The sequence below is a fragment of the Corvus cornix genome, chromosome 4, assembly GCF_000738735.6.
Source record: "Corvus cornix cornix isolate S_Up_H32 chromosome 4, ASM73873v5, whole genome shotgun sequence".
NCBI lineage: Eukaryota > Metazoa > Chordata > Aves > Passeriformes > Corvidae > Corvus > Corvus cornix.
In genome coordinates, this window is record NC_046334.1 from 32,697,019 (window position 1) to 32,721,032 (window position 24,014).

The 24,014-nt window shown below is 38.5% G+C and overlaps 1 protein-coding gene and 1 long non-coding RNA gene across 8 annotated transcripts in view; one reads left to right on the forward strand and one right to left on the reverse strand.

Annotated features, from left to right (window-relative positions):
* RAP1GDS1 (Rap1 GTPase-GDP dissociation stimulator 1) overlaps window positions 1–24,014 on the reverse strand; it is a 90,711-nt gene that overhangs the window by 30,983 nt on the left and 35,714 nt on the right. For 4 of the 7 annotated variants that reach the window (XM_039550793.1, XM_039550792.1, XM_010411652.4 and 1 more), the window contains exons 3-4: window positions 12,992–13,114; window positions 7,886–8,011 (exon numbers count right to left, since the gene is read on the reverse strand). In XM_039550793.1, the coding sequence (XP_039406727.1) occupies window positions 7,886–8,011; window positions 12,992–13,114 (249 nt within the window). Of the gene's footprint in view, window positions 1–7,885; window positions 8,012–12,930; window positions 13,115–24,014 lie in introns of those variants that run through there. The other 3 variants (XM_019293297.2, XM_019293298.2, XM_010411651.3) reach the window with 3 other exon arrangements.
* Window positions 14,172–17,618, forward strand: LOC109146295. The gene is made up of 3 exons (XR_005601742.1): window positions 14,172–14,284; window positions 15,953–16,052; window positions 16,397–17,618. It is a non-coding gene; the product is annotated as an uncharacterized LOC109146295 (long non-coding RNA).

The window sequence follows — 24,014 nt, forward strand, 5'->3', positions numbered from 1 at the left end:
TGAGATTCATGTTTTAATAATTTGAAAGAATTTTTGGGATTGCTCTATCTTGTACTGAAACTTCCCTTTCCTTTATTAATTCCTTGAGGAATTATAAGACTGATTACCAGAAGTACAGTTTTGTTTTATTTGCTTACTGATTAAAATCAATCAATATAACCTTAAAAGTTTCGCTTCATGAAGAAAAAAAAACCAATCTTGAATTAGTTATGCTTGCTTCAGAGATAAACAGAATTGTCCTGTAGCCAGTTCATCTTAAAATGCTGGCAGCTATCCTTAGCCCAAAGGGTAAGCATTGAGGATACTGTTTCATAAGTTATTCCTTTAGAATAATTGCTAGAATGATAAACATGTGAACAGTAAAGTAGAAACACTAGCACAACATTGTCTTTTAATACAGCCCCTTCAAGGACTGAAAATAGGTAGAGTTGATCTTTTTGGATAAAATTGTTGCCAGCAATTTTTTTGGCTAATGACAACTGCTGCAGCAGTGTACTTGGCCCTCTTATGCAACTAGTTTATTCTAACAAACAAATACAATTCTTAAATGTATCCAAATAAAGATCTAGGGATGTTTTTGGTAGACTCTTCATAACACGTTCAATGTGTGGACCACAGGATATCAATGCCAACAAGCACTAATCTCTTTCATGATTTCTTTTGTCTACAGAGTCAGGAGCTTGGCAGAACATTTGAAGGGGAAGGTAAAGTGTGCCAGTATTGTAATTTCCCTAATGCTATGCTGAGGCAGCAGTCAAATGTAAGCTGGATTCAAGACCACCATTTAATTTCAATAAAATTTGCTTATTTGTCATATTCCTCTTATGTCAGATAAATACAAGAAAAAACATGTGTTTCTGATTTCAGACAAAAGAACAGTGATGAATTTACTGCTCAAGACTTCAATAATTCACTTCCAGTCAAATGCTACTAGTGGATCTGAGATTCCAATAGAGCAGCAACAATGTTTTTATCAGCAACAAGACATACAATACTACCAGACTCAGTATTGGCAAGTCATTTGTTCTGGATTCCAAGGATACTTCAGTGTGTAATTAAAATGTAGTAATTACTGTTACCGAATTCTATTTGAAATTAAAGAAGCCAACTAGAAAGAGAATGTTCTACTTAGATATACTAAAGTCAGGTAAAGGTCCTCAAAGCTGAATGTAGCACTTCCCTTTGCCTTCCTTTTCATATGCAATATGCTTACAGCAGACTCTTCTCTTGATTTTGTAACGCTGTGAAACTCCTTAGCAATTCCATTGCAGTCAAACAAATTACTCTAGTAATGAGAGCGTAAGTCAGAGCTGAAGCCAGCTTAGTATTTCATACAGCATGAAATAAATCATGGAAGCCAATTATATGGTAAAACAGCAGCCAGTTTTTCTACACTGGTAAATAGGCATTTATAGCATCTCATGCTATTAACAGAACAGACCTGCACACCACAATTAATTTAGAATTCCTACTCCCAGGCCTGCAGTGCAATGTTGTCTCAGCTTCAAACTCTCCAAAAAGAAGAAGGGTGCGAAGTGAGCATGGCATGGTCACAGTCTGGTGCAGAACAGGGGTGTGCTGCTGGCTGCTGCTCAAAGGAGTTTGGCAAGAGGCTGAGCCTGGTACTGTGTGACAGTGATGCTGCTATCTGAAGGAGCCTGAATGAGCTGTGGGTCTCCACCAAAGCAGCCAGAGGAGCAGTCTCAGAAAGTGTGAAACTCATGGGGATTTGGAGTAGGCTGGGAAAAGCCCAAGAAGGAAAAAGTAAAACAGAACTAAAAGAATTCACCATAAAGCGTATTTGTGGATTCTACTAGGGTACTTTTCTTTCTCTACTAGAAAAAGAAAGAAAATTATTCCAAGAATTGAAAAAGTAGTAAGTGGACCTGGGATCTAGGAACAGCTGAGGCAAGTCCTGGGTTTGGAGTCAGTGCTACTTATCCCTAATAATGAAGCCTAGGAGGAGCCTAGCCTGAGAATGAGAATTCATGGGTTTTGCATCACCTCTCAAATGGCTTTTTTCTGATGCTCTAGAAAGATTTCCTCATCATTCTGATTCCATTTAGGCCAGCTGTAAAATAAGGAATTAGAATAATATTGTTTAACAGCTTCCTAAGAACATTGATGATTAATTGCTAGTAAGAACTCAATATTACTGAGGAAGTATATGTTGGAATACATACACTCTAGTTTCTAGCTGATGCCATACTTGTGTGCAGAGCCTTGGAAAAAAACCTGCACTATTCAAGGACTTCTAAACTAAAAATGCTATGGTTTTCTAAGACTGTGACATGCCTCAGAGAGGACAGATCTAAAGGTAAAACACTATTACTGTACAATCAAAACCTTGAATTTGAATTCTCTGCAAGCAAAACACTCAGTTTTCAAGCAACAATTTAAGGACTCTGGTCTTAATTCCATGGTACTTCTTGGGAAACAGCTTAGTAGGTGGCATTTGCATTTGGTAGGATCTAGTACAATGATAAGTGAAAAATTGTGGTAAGATGCTGCCTAGCTGCATGAATCAGGGTGACCTTCATAAAAAGGATTAGCCAGCAGTGTGCCATTATCAACAGCAGTTGTGTTCTAGGATTCTGCTGGTTTTCCATATGGTAATGAAAAAGGTTATGCCATTTTTTGAAGAAAACTGAATTTGACTTCTTTCCAGTATGGTTTAAGTGTCTGATTTTCTCCTGTAGATCCTGAAAATAATCCTGTCTCCTGAGAGAACGTAACTGTACAACTGAGCAGTTTCTTTTTTTTTACTTAGCCTTTCTTAGAAGATCCCTGCAAGAGATCTGTACATTCTTATAAGACAGGCAGCTGAGTTTACAGAATTTATAGCATGTATAAGATCTTTTTAACAAAAAGTGATAAAATGTACATGTTCTGAAGTGGAGGCTGAGATGAAGAGGGATCTGGTTTTATGTGAAAGGCCACATAGCTGAAATTCAGCTAGGAGTCTTGCCATCAATACAAGTAAGTGTGCAGAGATAACAAAGAATGTACAGCTTGGGAAATGAGAAAAGGACCCAATAAATCTCCTGCTGAGAACAGTAGATAAGCAGCTGTCAGAGGAGAGCCATTATAGAATGAGCTGGCATTTCTAGCTTCTTTCCAACTCTGTAAGATATTTATATACCAAGTATGGTTGCTAAGAACGTGTACCCAAGCTGGTGGTTTCATGAAGAAACAGGGCTGTGGTACAAAAAGAACTAACTTCTGGATTCCCCAAGGAGGTCTCTAAGCACTACCATTAATATGTATATTATGGAGGGGCAGAATGGGAAATTTTTAACTTCCATTACAAGATATATGGAGAGTTTACCTCCCTTTGCTAGCTTTCAGAATATGTGAATGCTCTAAACAGCAAGAAGGAATTATTTTCTAATGGATAAGAGCCTAATCTAATCCCAACTGAAGTCAATCAGAATGACTCCCTCTAGTTTGTACGGCTACTGAATCAGGCTCTAAATATCCCAGCCTTTTACTTCCTCTTAGAATTATCACTTTCATAGCATAACTATGGCAGCCTCCATCATGTGCACAATGCTTTATAAAAACACAGGAAAGTACTTTGGCCACCAGAACTGAAGTATCTAACAAGTCACCTGTGGAAAGATCACTGAGATTAATATAGCGTGTGCATCACAAACTTCAAGATAAAAAATATTGTGAGGCTATTATTAGCTAAGAAAATAATACTAATTTAATATAGCATCATCTTCCATTGAAATACTTGATAAAATTTATTTGGTTGGTGTGATCTTTCATCTAGACAAACTGCACTGGTATGGGGGGCTGTCAGAGTAGGACAGAGACCTGGCTACAGACAGGTTTTGTCTTTCTCCCACATTGTCTTGTTGGTCTTGCAAGAAAGTAGGCCTAAGTTGAAAATTGTAGCCTCAGTCTCCCTGTCCCCCATGCACTTGATCAGCCACATGAGTCAAGTCATCAGACTCTTCCCAGTCTACTGTGAAAAAAGCCACCATACAGAGCCAAGGAGCATACTAATCACCAGGTGTTCATTATGTGATCACGAGGTGCAATTTGGATAATGCTTTTCTTTAACTTAATACCCCAATGGCCAGAGCTGATGGCAGCAAACAATTCTTAGGCTTTATCTACAGCAGAATTAGCCATTCTGCACTGAAGTAAGACACTGCTTTTTGCCTCAAAAACCATATTAAACATAACCTTTTCCAAACAACGGAGATGAGATCTTTATGCTGCATGTGGAGCCAAGGTGTAGGGAGAACTCAGAAGTATCCCTTATTTGTAATGTCTGTACCTCTGTAATATCCCTTAATGAACAAACTTATTAAAGAAACAGCACTGGGGAGAACAACAGGAGGGGATGGACAGACAGACAGTAGAAAGGTACCTTGAGTTTGACTCATGGCTAAAGAGTGGTGAAGCAGCTGGGATAGCTGTTATGCCCTGACTGGAAAATGCCTAAGTATTTAGCTTTGATTATAAGCAAAACCACATAACTGGTGGTTAAAAGGAAAGAATGGGCTAGGAGCTTTGCATCTAATAATATAGTTCTGATAAAATTCTGCCATGAGTGAGGCTGAGGACTCTGTTGTCTGGGGATTCGGAAGTACAAGCAGCTGTACTTGGTACAGGCTGTAGATACAGTGGGGGAGAAAGCAGGAGGGAGAAGAGGAGATACCATGTCTCCATTTCTTTACTTTGCACTTTCTGCTTTGTTGAAAATTCGGGGGCTGAGGTGCATGTGCATGGATAAAGCATGTAGAACAATTACAGGCTGTACAGGAACACGCAGTAATATATCTGTTCTTAAATTGTAGGGCTGCACTGAACAGTCTGCATACAGTTGCTTCTGACAGTCTACAATTCATTACTTCTGGCTTAAAATCTTTTTATCAGTCTCAATTGTTTCTTTCATCTCTACATACAGGAGGAAGGCTGGGAGACCAAAAGCCTCATCAGTACTAACAAAGCTTCCTTCAAGTCTGCTCTGCAATTATATTTGCCTGTATTCTTGATGTTCAGAGATTCACATAACACAAATTTCTTCAAAACAAATACTTCAAAAAGGATGCTCTCAAGGCTGCTTGGTATAAGTTTGACCTAGTTTTTCCCCTTTAACTGTTTATGTAATGCATTTAATTCTCTGTATTTTCTTCCATGCTCAAATAGGTGATTAAGTAGTGTTTTTAGAGGGCTAGCACTGATGAGCACCCAGACAATAACATGTCTACCTCAAACTTAACAGACAAGAAAAACTGTCAGTAAGTCAACAGGTTTTCATCTCTTGTTTTCTGTGAGGAAATGAACCTGTTCAGTGAGGTCTTTGGCCAGGTGCAATTCCTCTTTTATCTCATGGAAGGTACTAAACCTCTTTCAGCACAGGGACTTAGTAATGAATTACCTTTCCATAGCAGCTGTGTTCCAGGAGTAGCCACTCCTGAACTTAGGTGGAAATGGTCTTGCCTTCATGTAGCAACTCTGGGATCTGTGAACACTGAGGAACCACTGCCATCTTCCTTTAATTTGGAAAAACAATTCAGGCAATCCTTCTCTTCAAGGCCTGTTTTAAGGGGCTTTCCCTGCAGAAGCAGCTGTTTGTCCCACAACTTTCATCCTGCACCATGCTAGCTTCTCTCAGAAATAGAGACCTGATTAACTCATTTTGGCACAAGCTGTCACTAAACGAAGTGATGCACGCTTGCTGGGATGAAATATAGGACAATTGGGGCCTTCAATAAATAGAAATGTTGCTATGAGCCATCCAATATGGGCTTTAATGCATGGTCTCAGCCTAACACTGATTTAGAATTTAAAGATATTCCTCATTGCTGCATGTTATAGTTACATGGGCAGTAGAAGTACAAAAAAAGCTCATGTATATGGAAAAATATAGTTACTGATGTATTTCAAGTTCTTATACAAATCACAATTACCAGAAGGGTAACAGCTGCTTTTTTTTCAATTGAAAAGAAAAACTACTATTGATATGAAACATTTTTAATTAGAACTACTGGCCTCCACATCTTGTCTTTGCTATACTTTATATCTCCTTGTTAGGGAAAACCAATAGAAAAAAATTGAAATACATCAAATTTTCTAGTAATAATCATAGTGAAAGTATTTGTCCTAAATAAGAATTTAGGATAGAGTACATAACTATTTAATAATTACACATTAACATAGAAAAATGTCGGATAGGGTGGATGTGACAACAAAGCACTGTAAATAGCCTCTTCTACTCAAATCCAATATGCTAACCTTGATTTTTGCCACATTGTATTACACTTTACTTATTAATTTTATTCAAATACACAGGGAAGCTAGTGACTCTCCTCCCACAGGAGGACATGACACACAGAACACATCACTGCCCACTGTAGATTTTATCAGTGCCAGCTTTGCTCCACAGAAGGACAACACAAGGTGAGTAATACAGTTTTCTGTACAGGATAAATCCTGCACTGTAAAAGCCAGCAGTAGTCCACAAAACCTCACACTACAAAACCATTTCTGTGTGTCCTTACCGTATTTCATAAAAAAATGTGGGATGAACAGCGACATGAACAGTTACAGAGATTTTACTTATATGAAATAAACCAGTGCACCTGAGTGCGACCTCGATCTCATACATAATCCTGAAACAGAATATAGTAAATAAATTATGTTATAGGAAGCTTAACAGCTGCTATTTGAAGTTTCCATGGGGAAGCAGCTGTTCAGTTGATTGGTCACCTTAAAGAAAATCCTAAATGAAAGAATTATACATTAACATCCTCAAGCAGTAGTTGTTTGTAACTGGAAATGCCAATATACGATTAACTTCCCTGAGGTCAAAGGCAAGGTAATTTAAAACAACATAAAATGTAAATTTCTTAACTCGGATGAGAAAAAGTAGCAAGGAGAAAGGCTACAGTCAGTATTCATACAGCAGAACTTTTGGTAAATGCAACATAGTATGCAGAAAAATTCTCGCTGTATAAAATAAGGCATTAACTCTCAGGACAACAAAATGATTTTACAATTTCATCTCACTTCCCATCTGCAGACATCCATAGGCTTCCTTCATGTGCATTAAATAATTCCTTCATGTGCATTAAAACATGTTCCTGGTGTCTCTGCTTCTGCACCATATTTATTGTGCACTGACTTTTTTCAAAATTTTAAAGTAAGAGATAATGAGGCTGCATTTTCAAAACACTGCAACCGCTGGTTTGGTTTTGCAGATGACACAGGCATGCATGTAATCAGCACATGGAGTCCCAACTGCATTTCAAAACTCAATTGCTTCTCAGTGTAAAAATTCATTGTGCCCATAAAAAGCTAAAAAACCGCACCAACCTCCTCCCGCCACCACCCTTGACTACCAAAAATAATAATAGGTAATCCTGGAGCAATTGATTGGCCACATAAGAATTTTGAGAATCAGCAACATAACTCAGGCATCATTCCAGCCACATATGCAGCTCTGCACAGATTTTAGACTGGTTAGAATATGAATATTCCCTTCTGACTCTGTTCCCTTCCAACACATTCTGTTTAAGGAAAAATTAACTGTTCAGTGCCTCTGCATATGTAGCATCTGCTCCTTGAAAACCTAGTTCATTACGTTTGAGAAAACCCCTCAAAAAAACCAAGCCCAGGATCAGAAAGCCTTCCAATTCTTATATCCAACTGTATCACAATATTGAAGAGGTGTTTTATTCTTTCTGTCACAAAAGCATTATGCAAGTGTGATGTTCAATTTTCCCATACAATCAGAAGAATCGTGGGGTAAATAAAAACCGAGAAAAGAGGAAAATGACCCCCCAGGACACAACAGACGGAACACCAAAACATTCCCTCCCTTCCACAGGAGCATGTACAAAATACAGCAGATTTCAACACTCACGGCTATCGTAGCATATATTGCCCAGGGCACGGCCTGTTTGAAGCAATACTTCCTGGTCTTTGCAGTTTAACAGCTGCACCAAGGGAGGGATCAACCCAGCATCCACACAGGGGTTCCGCATGAATTCTGCCAATAAAGCAAAGCCTATTAATGCAAGGCCAGCTATTTCCAGTTTCATCAATTCCAGCTACACTGGTCTGGCAACTGGGCCTTTTGTGTGCCTAAACACGTGCACAGACAAACAGTGTAAATTCTCATGCAAGTTTCTAGAGAATAAGCCCAAGTCAGGATTTGGGCTTAATTCTTTCCATTATTTGCTAATTTAGAAAGAATTAAGGATATTTAATTGACTTCCATGGAAACTAATTTAACACAGTTCAGACTAACCATATTTTTAGCATCACAAAGAAGTGCTGAAAAGAACAGTGAATTCACAACAAATTCAACATAAACTAGAATTACTAAATAACACAAAAGATGACTTAAAACTAGTATTCTAGAGCAGCATTTTTTTTCTCTCTATTCCCTTAATTAGAGTTCTGGAAAAGCTTTTGCTTTAAAAGAATTTTTAAAAAATTAATTAAAGCTCAGTAACAGGCTTTTATTTGGAAGGTGAAGAAAGGAATGGAAAAAGAGAATGAGAAATACAAGAGTTTATGTGAACCCAAAGGCCTGTAGTTTTCCACAATCTAACACTGCCTACCATGGGAGGAAAGGTAGAGGATCCATCCACTGCAAGTTCTCTGCCCTTCCCTCCTGCTATGCCACAGAGAACCAAGGAATTATTTCACATCAGTGTAAGTCATAGAGAACTATCCTGGTGTTAGAGACATAAAGGGATGTTCTCCACAAGGAGATATAGCTAGGCAGGCATTGTGCTGTACATTTTAAAAAGCAGTTTTATAGAAGGAACCACCTGATACACCAGTGTTACTTTACAGTTTACTACAGAGCACCCTTTAGAGATGTAGTATTGTAAGGCAAATGGTCAGCATGTTTTTGATTTGTTCTGAACTACAAATTATCACAGACTCAGAGAGTGGGTAAGATTGGAAGGGACCGCAATGGCTCATCTGGTCCAACCTTCCTGCTTAAGCAATGTCATCCCAGAACACATGGCACAGGATTGCATCCAGATAGTTCTTGGATATCTGCAGTGAAAGAGACTCCACAACCCCTCTGGGCAATCTGTTGCAGTGCTCGGTCACCTGCACAGTAAAGAAGTTCTTCATACACTGGTAAGGGTCCCTCTCTGTTGTCTGCTCTCGAGGCTGAACAGGCCCAGCTCCCTCAGCCTTTCCTCGTAAGAGATGCTCCAGTCCCCTCATCGCTCTTGTGGCCTCTGCTGAACCTGCCCCAGGAGCTCCATGTCTCTCTTGTGCTGAGGAGCCCAGAACTGGACACAGTAATCAGGATGCAGCCTCAGCAGGGCTGAGTAGAGGGGCAAGTTATGTCACTTTCTGAACCTAAACAATATTGGATCTTTCAGAGTGAGTTTACCTTTGTGTTACTTAGTCATTTACGAGACAGAATGAACCAGTGTGTACAATCCCCCTAAAAACAGACAAGAAAATTTCTCTGATTCTGGATCAACAGAACTCCTCATGGCAATAACTCAAAGACTTCATACAATGCTTGAAGTACAAATACATCTTCTTAAGTACTCCTGTTGTTGCACCTATTACAATGTTCTTTGATGTTTCAGTAGCTACAAAATCTAGTCTCTTTTGTATTTAATCCTGCAGTGTTGTTTTAGCTAAAGAATTGTCAGAGGTAAGCAATTCTCATGTGATGATAAACTCTGATACATCAACAAGCAGATTACGAAGAATCAGCAGTATCTATACAATTGCACAGCTCCAAGGGAAGACAGTTGTGAGCACAATTAGCCCACCTTGATGAAGTACTGGAACATTTTAGAACTGTGGCCAGATGCTACAGTGTGATAGATGGTGACACTATCCATTGTAATGAATGTAACAAATATCAGATACATCTGGTCTTTAAAACTGGTCTTGCCATGTCCTTGTAATGTTCAGTCTATTTCTTTACTACCCACTTTCAACTTCATTGCAATATTTATTTACTAGACGTATTTAGTTTCTTCTTCTGTATTCTCTGTCCCCTCAGCCTCTTCCTCCCAATTGCCTGTAAAAACTCTTCTCTGTTCCTCAGCTACCCCTGCATCACTTTCCTTTACACCCACTAATTTACCAGTCTCTACATCATCAAAGTCAGATTTTTTTTTCTCCTAGTCTGTATCAGGAAATGAAACTTGTTCTCTCCTAAAAGACTGAGAGATTTCAGTCTGTTCTGCTGTTTGTTTAGGTTCTTCCTCACATGGTAAAAAGGAGTAAGAAACCCTTCCTCCACTCTCCCTCCATTTGGAGTGAGCAGAAGCTTTTCTGCAACAAAATCGTTGGTCAATATGCTGAGCAAACCTGTATTTATCAAGGTCATGTAAGAGCAAGAAGTAAAAGAAATGGTGCCATATGTATCAAAATAGATCTGTGAAACAGGAACAAAAATATGGTAACTGCAACTACTTTTGCAGCTGATACTACACAGAGGTAATAGAAGAATGAGAAAGTGATTGACAACATAGTCTTTAAAAGGTTTACACTAGCCTGGGAGAGAAATGAAGCAGATCCTTTGAAGGAAACAGTGAAGAATCGCTTAAGAAGTTAGGAGGAGAACCACTGAGGACAGAGTAACATAAACCGAGAGAACAAGATTTTGAAAGAGAAATGTAACTGTGTTGTAGTACTACAGACTGTGAAGACGATGTTCTCTCATTCCTGCACGTGGTAAAGACTAAAAACCTTGGAAGAAGGTTTAAAAGGTCTACAGTGGAGAGAGAAACTCCACATAGCAAATGCATCTGAGCCTTCATGATGCTCACATGATGGCTGTAGTTGGAGAGACATATGTGACTAAAGGGAGTTTTGTATGTTTGGATGTTTAAAATAGGAGAGACAAATTTGAGCTCAAGCTGGGAGGAGGAAGAGTCATGTGAGCAGAAGAGGTGAAACAGCAAGAGCATGAAGAGGTGAAAAGGAAGAGATGAAACAAGACAAAACCACTAAGGCAAGTAGAGAAATTCGATGTGGTCAGATGTGTTTGTGTGTAAGACCATATGAGGGGAACGTGAGAGGAAAACAAGAAGTGGGGAAGGAAAAGATGCTCTTTTATCAGTAACGCCCAAAATCAGAGGCTCTGCTCCCAGCTCTCGCAGTAGTGCATGGCATGACCACTCAGAGAATGGGTTTAATGCCTACTATCCATAGAATGTTGATAACACAAATTTCTCAAAGGGCCCTGAAGTTTGTTGAAAACAGGTACAGTATAAGCATTAAACTCTTGCATTTTTATGCAATAAAACAAAGAAAACAATAGAATTCAAATGAAGTATTCCCCACTATCCTGCTTAAGTAACTATTTCAACAGAGTTAGAAACCAATGAGAAATACCCAGATGATCTCAGTCTTGAAAGCACTGGGCACCTTAAATAATTTCTGAATATCTCCACTTTAACCTTGGCTGACAGAGGTCCCAGTTATACCCGCAAATGACACTAAGAAAAAGACAAAAACTATTTTGTATGATGAACCAGGTAAAATGTCAGCTTTTCTGAGAGTGTACATAAAGCATCCGTTTAAAACCTGTCAGGAAAAAGGACACATTAGAAACTATTCAGACATTTCATGTGTTATTTCACATTTGAAATATACTGGCTAAAATGTGCCATAAGAGAGTCTTTGAGGAAACAATACATAGTAATCAGTTTAGCTACTGTGAACATTGATTTTATTCATAACTTTTCCCCCCTTGGGTAGGAGCTAAAAGGACCAACTGTGAGGACACATGGTTGACAGTGATGTTCTACATGTACTTGTTATGAATTCATTAGGTACAGAAAAAAAGAGCCTGTGATACATTTGCCTAAATCTCTATCATTCTGAAACATTTCTAAATTTAAATTTCTATGTACATATTTTTTACTGGCTCTTTATCTAAATAATTTTAACACTTAGAAACTAAACATATATCTTTTCTCATTAATGTTGTTTCTGAATAACCATATATAACTCTGTCTCAAAACCAGCAAACTGGGTGGAGGTCACCATGGGGGTATCAGTAAGAAGCTGTAGTTTTGTGATTCCACAGAAAAGGTGGAAAAGGAATGTGAAAGTAGTCAGCAAGAATGTAGCCCTTTCCCTGAAGAGGCATCAGCAGGAGATGGAGGGGGATAAGGCTGCCAGGACAGCAGTTAAGGGACATCATACTCTTCTCTGTCTGGCCTGCAGGGAAAGAAAGTCCAAAATGGAATCTGTGCCTCTTAGGCTGGGACAGCAGCAAGTCCAGGAATGAGAAAAGTCAGCCACATACATCCTCTACCCTCATCACAGGGTCTGCCAATAATGTCTGCCTGCAAGTATGAGGCCATTCTTCTGAGCTCAAGATATGCAGGTATTTGGTGAGGTTAATGATAATCCTGTCTAAAGAAAAATTTAAATAGTTTGTTTATTATCTCCTATGTTATATTACATACTGTATGTATATAATCCATACCAAAATGGACCTGATTCTTATTTGGGACTTACTCTAACACAGATAATGCTCTTTAGGTAGGACTAATTGGTTTCAGTGTGGTATCAAAGGCCTCATAATGGTAATAATCTTATGAAAAATCTCAGACCAAAGAAATTATCTACTATCCTTTAACCACTGTATAGATCCTACTGCTATAACTATGGGCACTATGCATAACTGGCTGCACACATTGTGCATGTCTCTTTCTACATGCTGTTCATATAGAAATGCATTTCACCAGTGGTGGGCTATTTCTGCCCAGTAAATTACGTTACTGTCTTAAAAACTAAACAGCATGAAAGTAAGAGTAAAAAAAATTCCAGCAGCCAAATGCTGTTTTGATTGTATTAAAAAGTAGAGAAAAAAAATTAGGCAAAACAAAAAGAGTGAAAGGGAGGGACATGAAAGGTGTCTAAGCTATAAAATGAAAACATAAATGAAGTAAAACATACTGACAAGTGAGGTGAAAAACTGAAGATGTTCCAGCAGAAAAGTTCTTGTAGAAAACCTCACCATTTCTGGCTACTTCTGCTATGATGTTAGCTACTTTTGCTGTGCAGGAAGATTGTGGCATCAACAGACTCGCGAACACCTGAAGAACTCCACTTTTCTGGATTTTTTCACTTGTCTCCGTATCTGAAAAACACATCACACAAAAATGACTAGTGCATCAAATTATTTTGGGGAAGAACAGAATAAAAAGAAGAAGGGAAGTCTTCTCAAAAGTAATTATGAAAGTCATTATTTCCCATATAAGAAGACAGGTGTTATTTCAGTAACAATACTTATTTTATCTGATGTACTCATAGAACACTTTGCCATTTCGAATCAATTGATCTTTATAAGGTGACTGCTATATAAGTACATACAGATAAATACTCATGCTTACATGGGGAAAATACTGGAGAGACTGGTAGAAAGACTAAAGGTCATAAACTGATATGCAGCAGATGAAGGTATTATATAAAAGTCAAGGAATGACACTGCGAAGCGATGTATTACTGGAAATGTTCAAGGAATGATGGGGGAAGTCCTTACAGTTTAGGGTACAGCTTAATGCAGTGTAGGAATCAGAAACTGGAGAAGAGGGAGAGCTAAGATGATCCTAGTTCTAGACTTCTCTTGCACTCACTTAAATATCTTCTGTTACTCAGTAGTTTCAGTATAGCCTCAGTAGAAGTGAAAGGGAAAAACACTGAGTTTCCTGTAGCAGGTATCAAAGATTCGTGACAAAAGCTCTCCCACTTCTGTACGTAATAAGAGGAATTGTGCAGCTGCTCCCTGACAGGGCCCCACCTAACATTGCTGGCCAACAGCTCTGTAACAAACTGAAAACCAACATTGGTTCAACTGCAGTTAAAGACAAGGTACTAGATGCCATGACATATTTTCTAATGCTTTAGAAATGGCTTATTTGAGATGAATATTAGTGTGACATACTAATAGTACGACTAGATGGCAGCTATCATTTTAGAAAGCAGCATGACTCCTTAAGCCATTTATAAGGGAAGTTATTTGCATTCTTCAGAGTTTACTGTGAGGTGCTCCAATTGATGACTTTTGCAAAGCAGAACAAATCCATCTGAACGCACTTTGCAACCACTCTTTGGCTGTGCTTCACTTGTGAATTGATAACGACATACCACACCCTCTCTCCTCTTCCTCCTCCCTTTCCTTACTCTCAGGGCTGCAACTGAACTCCCAGCTGCCTCTGGGAGTGGGAGAGATCCACTCAAGCTGCCCCTGAACAGAAGCCAGCACAAGCCCGGCAGATGTGACTCGCATTGGTTTTGTGGCTCACACACAGTATGTACATGCTTCAGTGTCTCAGAGTCCGGTATGTCTACATGACAGAAAACAGACTAAAAAGTGAGAACTTCAAGTCTGGATTGCAGTTATGGCTCCCATTTCTGTATATAATTCCAATTTGGGATGTTTGGGTAGGACCACTCAGCTGCAATATGTCGGTGATGACATCTGATTACAAACAGATTTGGTATCAATAAAGATTAACCTTAACATCTCATGCATAATATAAACGCTAATTATTATTAACTGTTTGCAATCTAGTTAATTGGAATTTTTAAAATACATTGAAAAAAACCTCTCAAAAGATATAATGCAAAGGAGCTTATGGATCATTTGGAAGCTTTTATAAACTGACATATAGCATGTACTTAGCAGCAATATTTTCCAATGGATATAGGCACGCAAAATGAAAGTTTGAATTTAGAGAAAATCATAGCAGGACTAAAGACTGGTCCAGACATCTTAGATATCTATTAAGGAAGAGCCTCTCTCACCTTTAAGTTCAAAACTCAAAGTACAGAATTCAAAATGCAAAATATGGGTATGTGTGAACCTGTATTAGTAGGCAGGAGACATAAATGCATTTTCTCCTGTCACACTGCTGAGATATACAGTATCCAGTTGTATTTTTTTGGTCTGTAGTTTGATGGACTCATTACTGCGCAAAGCATAAATTACATAAGTACAACTAAATATATCCTGCAAGAAGTGGGAAAATAAAATTAAGTGCTTCTCTGGGCAAGTTGTGTGCAGCAGATACACCCTGATTTATTCTATTAAGAAAAGCAACTGAGCGCCAATAAAAGCACAGCCCTAACAGACCTCTCAGAAATTGGGAAATCAGCTGGGACCACGCAGATGGAAACTGACCAATGACTTGTTCTTACTCTGAAGCAGTAGAGGAGGCACACCTGCATATATTCATCCTTTGAAACCGACATCCTAATGTTTCTTGTTAGCCAGCTGGGTATCGATGTCAAACTTTTGCTAGTCATAAAAGAGGGAAGAGTAATTCATTTAACCAGCAGTGAGTGCAGAACACCCCTGCTTCTACTCGACCCTGGGTGAGCGCTCAAGCATCATTATTTGGGGAAAAGCACATTACTCTGGCATGAGGCAGAAGAATTACTATCAGCCCACAGCGCTCTCTGAGGCATTTTTGCCAGGAATTGCCTTAGGTGTAAAAAATGCCACAGGGTGCTTCAGCTTGTCTACTCCAAGTCTAAGTAAGCACTGCTCTTCCTCTGCAGAACACATACAATTTACACTTGGTGTAATACACAAATTAATTCAGTTTCAAAATAGATGACAGCATGACACAAAATCTTTGCAAGTAGTTTATAGCAGATCCTCCATATAAGGCATCCTAAGAGAATGTGCCAGGAAAATTACTCTTCCATCCTCATGCACGTTACTCTATTTTGTATCTGCAAAATAAATACATTTTTTTCCAGGGATTCTGTGTTCATCATATTAAAGTTCTAATAAAGAAGGTGGGGAAAAAAAATGTACTGTAATATACAAATTAATTTCTTAAGTCACATATAATTAGCAGATATTTTTGTTATAGGAAACCAATCTTTCTGGAGTTTTGAAATGCTTAAACAGGGAAGGGTATTGTTAAATATAGCATTTTTGCTCAGTATTTTTTATATTCTTTCAAAGGAGGAAGGCAAATGATGCACAGGGCTGCCCTGCAAAGTCCAGAGGAAGATCTTCAACCACCCTTCACCTGTCTGCAGAGTCAACTGTACGCTCAGTTCAGGTACTAAGTGTTAAAATGCATGTCTGTAGATGAGAATACCAAGGTGGAGGTCTTGAGGATGATTTCAGCACAGCTATAGATATATAAGCATTGCTTATAGTGCCTAAATGGGACAATTGTTTCACTTGCAAGACACAAGCAGTCCAGTGTGTGACTCTCCTTTGTGCTCAGCTTCATATAATATGTGTCCTGTATAAATACCTAAAACATACAGGGACATAGGAACAGAAATGCAGGGAAGTGTGTGTCGTGTTATTCTTTGGAGTGGGCAATAGATTGTCAGGTTTATGTAGCAGTACTTTCACTATGATTATAAAAATCATCAGTTGTTTTTGATTCTGCAGAACCTGAGAGACTGGGAGACCACACACATCAATGCTGCCGAAGTGCTGGTACCCCTACCACTGCCTGGCTCTAGGAGAAATAATGTAGAGTTTGCTGAGAGTTAGAAACTGCTAGTGGCTTCAGCATCGGCAACTCTCAACTCTTGCCTTTATTTGTTCTCTTCAGAGGCTGGAAAAAGCCCACCTGGCTTCCTGTCTCTCTGTGTGTTTGCACTAAAGAGGTATTATTTATTAAGGATATCAATCTTCTGCATGCTAGTTTCATTCTGGGCTTCCTTGTAAATTATTAAGAGGCTAAATTATTTTGAAAACTTATTTCAGTTGTCATCTTTTAAATTGCTATATCAGTTGTAGTTGGAGCATGTAAACCCAAAAAATTTCTCCAGGAACAAGAAAGACCTAGGCAAATCTCTACCACATATTCTCCTCCTGTGCTTTCTATACTGGCCAAAAAGGAAATCACAGACAATATTCCTTTAGCAGAATGGCACCCCCTTTAAATCTATTAAATTTGTGTCTGAAAGAAACCTAGCAATCTAGATAGCCTGACATTAGGGTGCCATATCTGAAAATCCTTTTGCTATCTGTGATTTCAAATACTTTCTTTCAAAGCCTGATTTTCAGTCTGCTTACACCAGCCCACCCCTAGAGCTGTCCCCTGTCTTAAAGCAAAGAAGCTATAGGACTGTAACAATGCTGCATTAAAAACAGCCCTTTTGCACACAGTCTAATACAGCATCACTGGAGGGGAAAACCCTCTAAGGTTAAGCCTGCTGCTTTAGATGTCTCCTTGTATCACTAGATATCAAGACAAAGGTATGTCAGATCACATAGTGTCAAAATCTTATTAATGTCATAGCTGAGTGATTAAAATGTCAATATGCTTGCTTTTTGTGGTTTTTGCAGTGCCTGAAGTCAGAATAGTTAAGGGTGTGGGCAGGAAAATCTTTAATGCCACAGATCAGAGCTGGTGAGCTGAGCACCATGGCTATCAGACTGGTTAATTAAGTAGCAGAAATCATAGGAAAAAAATCGAATGTGTTTAGAATTAAATTCTACACTCTTTTCCCTCTCAGCTCTATTTCCTCTGAAATTTCACTTCCCTTTGTTCACTCTTTTCTCCTCTCTGTATTATTTTGTCCACCTTCGAATGAAAGAAAAGGCAGAAAGGGGGGAGGGAAAGGCAAGGCATATCTATCAGCAGTGCCTTGCTAGCAGAAGAAAGCTAGAGGCTCACCATTCCTACTCCCTATGAACAATGAGTTTAAGTTACACTATTATTAGTAACCCGACAGTAGTGGGGGCTAGCACTGCAATAATTCCCATGTTGTGGAGCTTCACATCAGAGAATTATAAATAAACAGCTTTGTGAGGGTCCCCTTTATTAAGCAAACCATGTTTGCCATGTACTCTTTTGAAAAATGCATGTCTTTCCAGCTGCAAAGATGTTTTATAAACCTACTGAAACTACTGCAGAAAATTACCTTGCTTGATAATGTTCCTCCTACATGTACTCTCATCAGAAAGAGAAAGATGAACACATGAATAAATAATGATGAACCACATATATCATGAAAGGAAACTTCCATCTGCTCTTTCAGGAGGCAGAAGGGAAGAGAAGGAAGGGAACAAGGATATCTTTCGAACTAGCACATGCTCCTAACCACCACAATAAGAGGGTTCATGTGACCAAGCATAAGCACTGATGCTCTCTCCATATACAGCCTCCCTCATGAAACATTGTCCCTCTCTCCGCAGCCTCCTACTGTATTTTTCAAACCACAAAATGAAGATTTTAGTCTGGCTACAAAAGCACAAAAAGTGAGTTGTAAAAAACCTCAGAGAAACAAATTATATGCTCTCATGAAACAAAGAATGCACCACTGATAAGGATGTTTTGCTTAACAAACCTTAACCAAAGAGTCTGTTCTAATTATTAAGTTATTTTTACGTTTTTTTACGGGGGGGGGGGGGGGGGGAATGTCCTTTAATAATAATAATTTCTGGATAAAAATAACTGTATACATTTGATTTCTTTTTGGCATGGTCCTCCTCACACAAGGAAATCCCCAAAATCTGCTTGCTCACTTATCCTTCAAATTAGACACCTATGAGGCAAGGAGGGAGGATTCTTCCTTAGCTGTACAAATGTTTCCATCATGGTGTTTGCTCTGTTTTGTCTCTGTCAGCAGCTACAGGGCAACTTCAATTCCTATTTTTAATGGAGACACTACACAGATGTTTGTAATTAAAATCTCAGCTCTAACAAGGAAGGAAGGACAGATGGAGAAACAGATTTATCAATCAACTAGCTGCATGAGACTCGATGATTAAATTCTCCAAAAGCTACATCCAAAGTATAAAAGTGAATTTCAGGATGAGATTCTACGCATTGGATAGCCTGTTGCAGGTACCAATAGAAGTAAAAAATACGTGACATCTTTGCCTTCAATGAAGAAAAATGCACACCAATACTTCCACGAATAGGTCACAGCACAAGGCAGCATATTAAAGTTAGGCAGCTTGGAACCCCTGAGTTCCTGAACTGGATCCGGTTCCGAGCCCTGGCACATAGCTGGTGGATTTATCCAAGCTGTTCCCCTGCTCCCCCTTTCTGACTCACCCTCTCCAGGATGTAACCACTTCAGTAGCAAGGTTGCTGAAAGAGTTTGATGTCAGTGCCTGAGCTGCCAAGTTTGTTGTTTGGCGTCTTAATACAAATGTCATACACTCACATCTTTGTGTTTTGTATTCAGCCATTCCGACATTTTCCCCTGCCTCCTCTCTTACTTGTACTGACTGAACTTAGTACAGGTCCCAGGGTGAAGGGTATTCTCAAGCTTTAGTTTTTCAAAATGTATAACAAATGTTAGTCCCATGGAGTAAAATCCTTTTTCCAAATTTGGTTTAGTTTATTAACATCAAATCAAATTTGAAAGCTGATAATTTTATATGCAGGAAATGGAAATGTTTCATGTTCCTTTTAAGCAATCTCTTAAGAGTGCTCTTAAGTGAGCTGAAATGCCTGCTGTGAAATTCCACCCTTTGCTTATTGAAAGAGTACATCTACACATAAAGGAATTCTTTAATCTACTGGTATTTTTAGTGAGCTTTGCTATCAGAGTAGCTTCAAGAAAACCTGATCTAAAAAAGATCACATTTTTAAGTTATAAGGGACTGGGGCAAAGCTAAGAATGAAACTGCAGACCTGAAATTGTGAATTACATGATCTCTAAATATAATCTTTTTGGTAAAAAGTAGGCGTTTTCCTTTGCATTTTTGAAATGCAATACAGAACCAAAAGAAAAGGCCTGCCTTTTGAAAATGCAATACAGAGGCAATCTAAAAAAAAAGATGTGTCAATTCTATTATCTGGAATTGCTATTCACTGATGCCTTCCGCAAAGAAAAAAATTGTAATAGTTAATCTTTATTTGACACATTGTGTATTCAGTGAATAGCACTTGGAATTTAACACTTGGATAAACATTTAACTATCTGGCACTAACTAAATACATCACTATTAAGGGGAATTTATGTAAAATATAATCCCACTAAGCAGCAGTGATTACCATTCAGTATCATTAGGGTAACCCAGTTTACTGGGAAATAGTCCAACAAAAAGCAGTCACCTTGATTTAGTATAGTTATACTATAATAATATATTATATACAGCACTTAATGAAGAAACATTTCTGGATGATGTGTGTACAATATCATGACAAGGCAACAGCCCATGAGCCAAGATGCAAAAAACATCCTTCTTCAGAAAAAGAAGGAACACTTTATAACACAGTATTTGAGCCAAAACTCCCTCTTAAAAAATATTCATCAGGATCCCCAAAGTTTAGCAGGCCATTTGACTAGAAATCTTTGCAGGTAAGCTTAATGGCCTGCGATGGGCTTGACTGACTGAACTGGCCCAACTCAGTTTGAACCCCTGGCTCTTTTACAAGAGATGATCTGTGTCAGAAGCAGACTAGAGATTCTTGCTGGTCTGAAATGGGGGGTTTTGGTTTGACTGCTTCCTAGCAGCCACTCAGGTACCTGCATTTAGCTTGTTCTTTTTTCTGTCAAAAATTTTATCTTTATATCTGTTTCTCCCTTCTGCTATTTCTCTCCTTCCTCTAAAATAAAAATCTTACATTCCACTGTGTTCCTTGTTACTCATCTGCTTAGTTTTATTTCTTCCTTTTTCATTTCTACTCCCTCTCCCTCCCTCGGTTCGAATAGATATTAAATGCATTATGCCCACTCCACTGAAGTCCAAAGATGCTGAATCAAGATTTAGTAGTAGCTAAACAGACACTAGTTCATATCTCCAATATGTAAAGAAAACAAGTCCTACAAGGTACTGCGGGTAGCTTAGTGCTACTCTTAATATTTTTGTAGTCTCCAAGCCAAATCAGGAATAATAATAAAGTCCTAAAATCTTTGTCATAGGCTAAGGACACCATCTTCCTAAAGAATACTTTAATCTCAGCAGAGAGCCATAAATTTCAGTAGACAGCAATGATACTGTTTCGTTTTTATCTTATTGGAGGAGGATGTTCTAGCTTTCATCTGCATATTACCTTTTCATGGATAATGCCATAAATATCTGTTGCTTGTTTGAATGTCCAGGCTGAGACACTTACATGTCAGGACTAACATGCAGGCCCATGTCTGCTGGGTCTGAGTATACATCCATGGGTGGCCCCCTTCTCCTTCCAAGATCACAGGTGGGAGACATCTAACAGGGTACGCTGGAGAGCACACCCGAGGAGGATCAAAAATCCTCCTGGAAGAAAGACTGCTGCTAAGAAGAAAGGGTGATGCTAAAGATCAAAGAGGAATAAGAAAGCAAGGAAATGCTATTTGTCAGTGAACTTAATTCTACTAGTTACCAGTTGTTTTAATAGGCCACTAATCCAATTAGTACCATTGCCTACTCCATTGGTTGTGCTAAGCTCTCTTGATGTGCTTATGCACTGCCTTGTGTTGTCACAGCTTATGTTTGTAAAGTGTGTTAAAGCTGCAGGGATGCTGAAAGCTCTTTTTTTATTTATATGAAACAAGTGTGGCTAGAAGTTAGAGGGTCAGAATAGGGCCTGTAGACAGTTACTGTTTTAAGCTTTAATACTATGCAAGCATTCACATTCAGGAAAGCATTGTTTGTTGGCCACAATCTGCATGAAATGACAGTCGCATCATTTTACTCTTATTCTGCTCAAAGAGTTTCTCCAAAACAGAGAAGGGTTAGTGTGCTGATGTTTAGGAATATTTTTGCTTGAGCAAGCTCTGAAATGTGGAGCTTTTTCTCCGTGCTCCATTCCATGAAAGGGAATGGAGAAAGCTTAAGATGTCTAGCCAATGGGAAAAAATGAAGTGATTTCAGTTGTTTGTGCCTTAGAATAACTCTGCTATGACAAAAGGTCCTACAACTTAATATTTTCTATGTTTGGGGCAGGAGGATAGATATTTTCATGCTAAGTGTGAGAGGGCTGTGGAAACAAAAGACGAAATGAACACTACTTAATCCTCTGTGTACTAAAGAGGTACAAGGCTTCACTGAAATCAGATGGCACTTAGTGTTACCAGTTAAGCAGACAGCTGCCTACCTGATGCTGCAATGAATAAATAGGAGTACGAACACTATCAAGAATGTCCAAAAACTAAATAGATAAAAATAGGCAAAGCTCAATTTTTCTGCTACAAATCAAAGGCACTAATAGGCTCAATAATACATTTTAAAATTTCAGGGGTTTTTTTAGTTGAGCTCTGAATTAAAGCATTATAAATGTCTAAATTCTCCATGATTTTTCTGCTCCAGTAGAGGAACTGTTCCATCTTCTATGGCCAGTAAAGATCAGGAAAAGGAACATCAAGTATAGGAAGCACGAGTACTAACTAAATTCAACAACATATGGAAGCCACGGCTACGAAGAACAGAATAAAATTAATTTCCAACTCAAATATAACCTCTGTGTAAACATATGGTTGTGAGAACTGGAAACCCACCAAAATAATTAAAGAGAGAAACTAGATGCCTGTGAAAACAGGTGCCTACCAAAGATTCAGGGCATTCAATGAAAAGTTTCACCACTGAGGAAGGAATGTGAGAAATCTGCTGTCCCTGCAGATATCCAAGATTTTCTTAAGCACTCCAGATGCTATTACATGCTCCTCTGGGGTGCCATCAGATACATTTCAGAAAACCCACTGGTGACTTTCAAGAGAAAAACTGAACAAGAAGCTTTAGGTAGGGGGAATGAGCCCATGGTCCTTACACCATAACGCTGGAAGAGCAGGAAGTGATGGCAAAGGCTTACTACAAGTTGCTCAAGGAATTTGTAACAATGTTATTTTCTCTCATACAACACAGCCAGTATATGTATTCTAAACAAAGAATGGCTCCAGCATACAGCCAAAATACCTTCTGGGGAAAAGCAAAATACTATTAAGAAACTGTGTGCATTATGGGAAGAAAAACGACATGCTAAAGTAGCCTTTGAATAATGCTGAGATCTCCAGTTTCAAGCATGAATTTAAGATTTTCATGTGTCATGTGATGGTTCTTTGAGTAACCAGGTATCAGCAAAGCTCAACAAGCAGGAAACAGGGCATCTTAGCCAGCCACATCTTTAAGGTAAGGTGCATTATTTCAAATCTTTCCAATGTTTCTAAATCCTTTTCAAAACTGGGACCTTGCCCTCTTGCTTAAGCTTTTCTTTATTGCTGTGATTTTGCTTAACCATTTTTACACACAAACATGTAAACTCATTCTTAGTTTCCTAAAAAGTATATGTAAAAAAATACTTCAAATGCATGTGCCAGCCTTTGCACTTCAACTACATGTCAGACATTTTCAGAGCCAGGTGCTGAAATCTGGGATTAGTGGGCATTTTCAGCCTCTTACACTGAGTACAGCAGAGCCAAAAATACCGTTCTGATTTTTCAGATTTCTCATTTATCAAAACTGGGTTATTTATGTCTGCTATAACTTCTTGTATCTGAAACACAGCATGTCTGCACTAGCAGTAACTTTTTGTTGTTGTTAGTGCAATAATTATGTCCCAGAGAGCCTGCTGTTTAAGAGAAAACCTCTATTTCCTTTTTGCTTTCTTTCTCTCTGGCAGTCCTTTCTTGTGGACCTCTACCTGGGGATCCTAGGATACGTGCACTTTTTTGATAAGCATAGTATTTATGAAATGGCTCTTAACAGGTATAAATTCATGTACACTGATTGAAAATGGTGGCCAATATGTTTTCTCTTGTAATTCCTTATACAAGACAATTAACCAATTATTCCCAATATCAAATAGTAGTACATACCCATATTTTTCTTTGGGTGCAAAATACAAAATAAAGCAATTATACTTCAGAATATGCTTCATTCCAGAAATGTAAGCATAAGATCTTTCAAATTACTTCTCTTCAGTATGTGTCTTACTCATTCTTTTGAGCAGGTTTGTGCCTTTTCTGACTGTTATGATCATTCTACACTCCTTCCAGTCTGCTTCCAGATCAGCAAAATTCTTTCTAGACAATAACACAGCAATCCATGTCTGTACAGAATTAATCCAGATTCTATGGAGCAGACAATGGAGTAACTTGTTTTAATGCATAGTTGTTAAAAG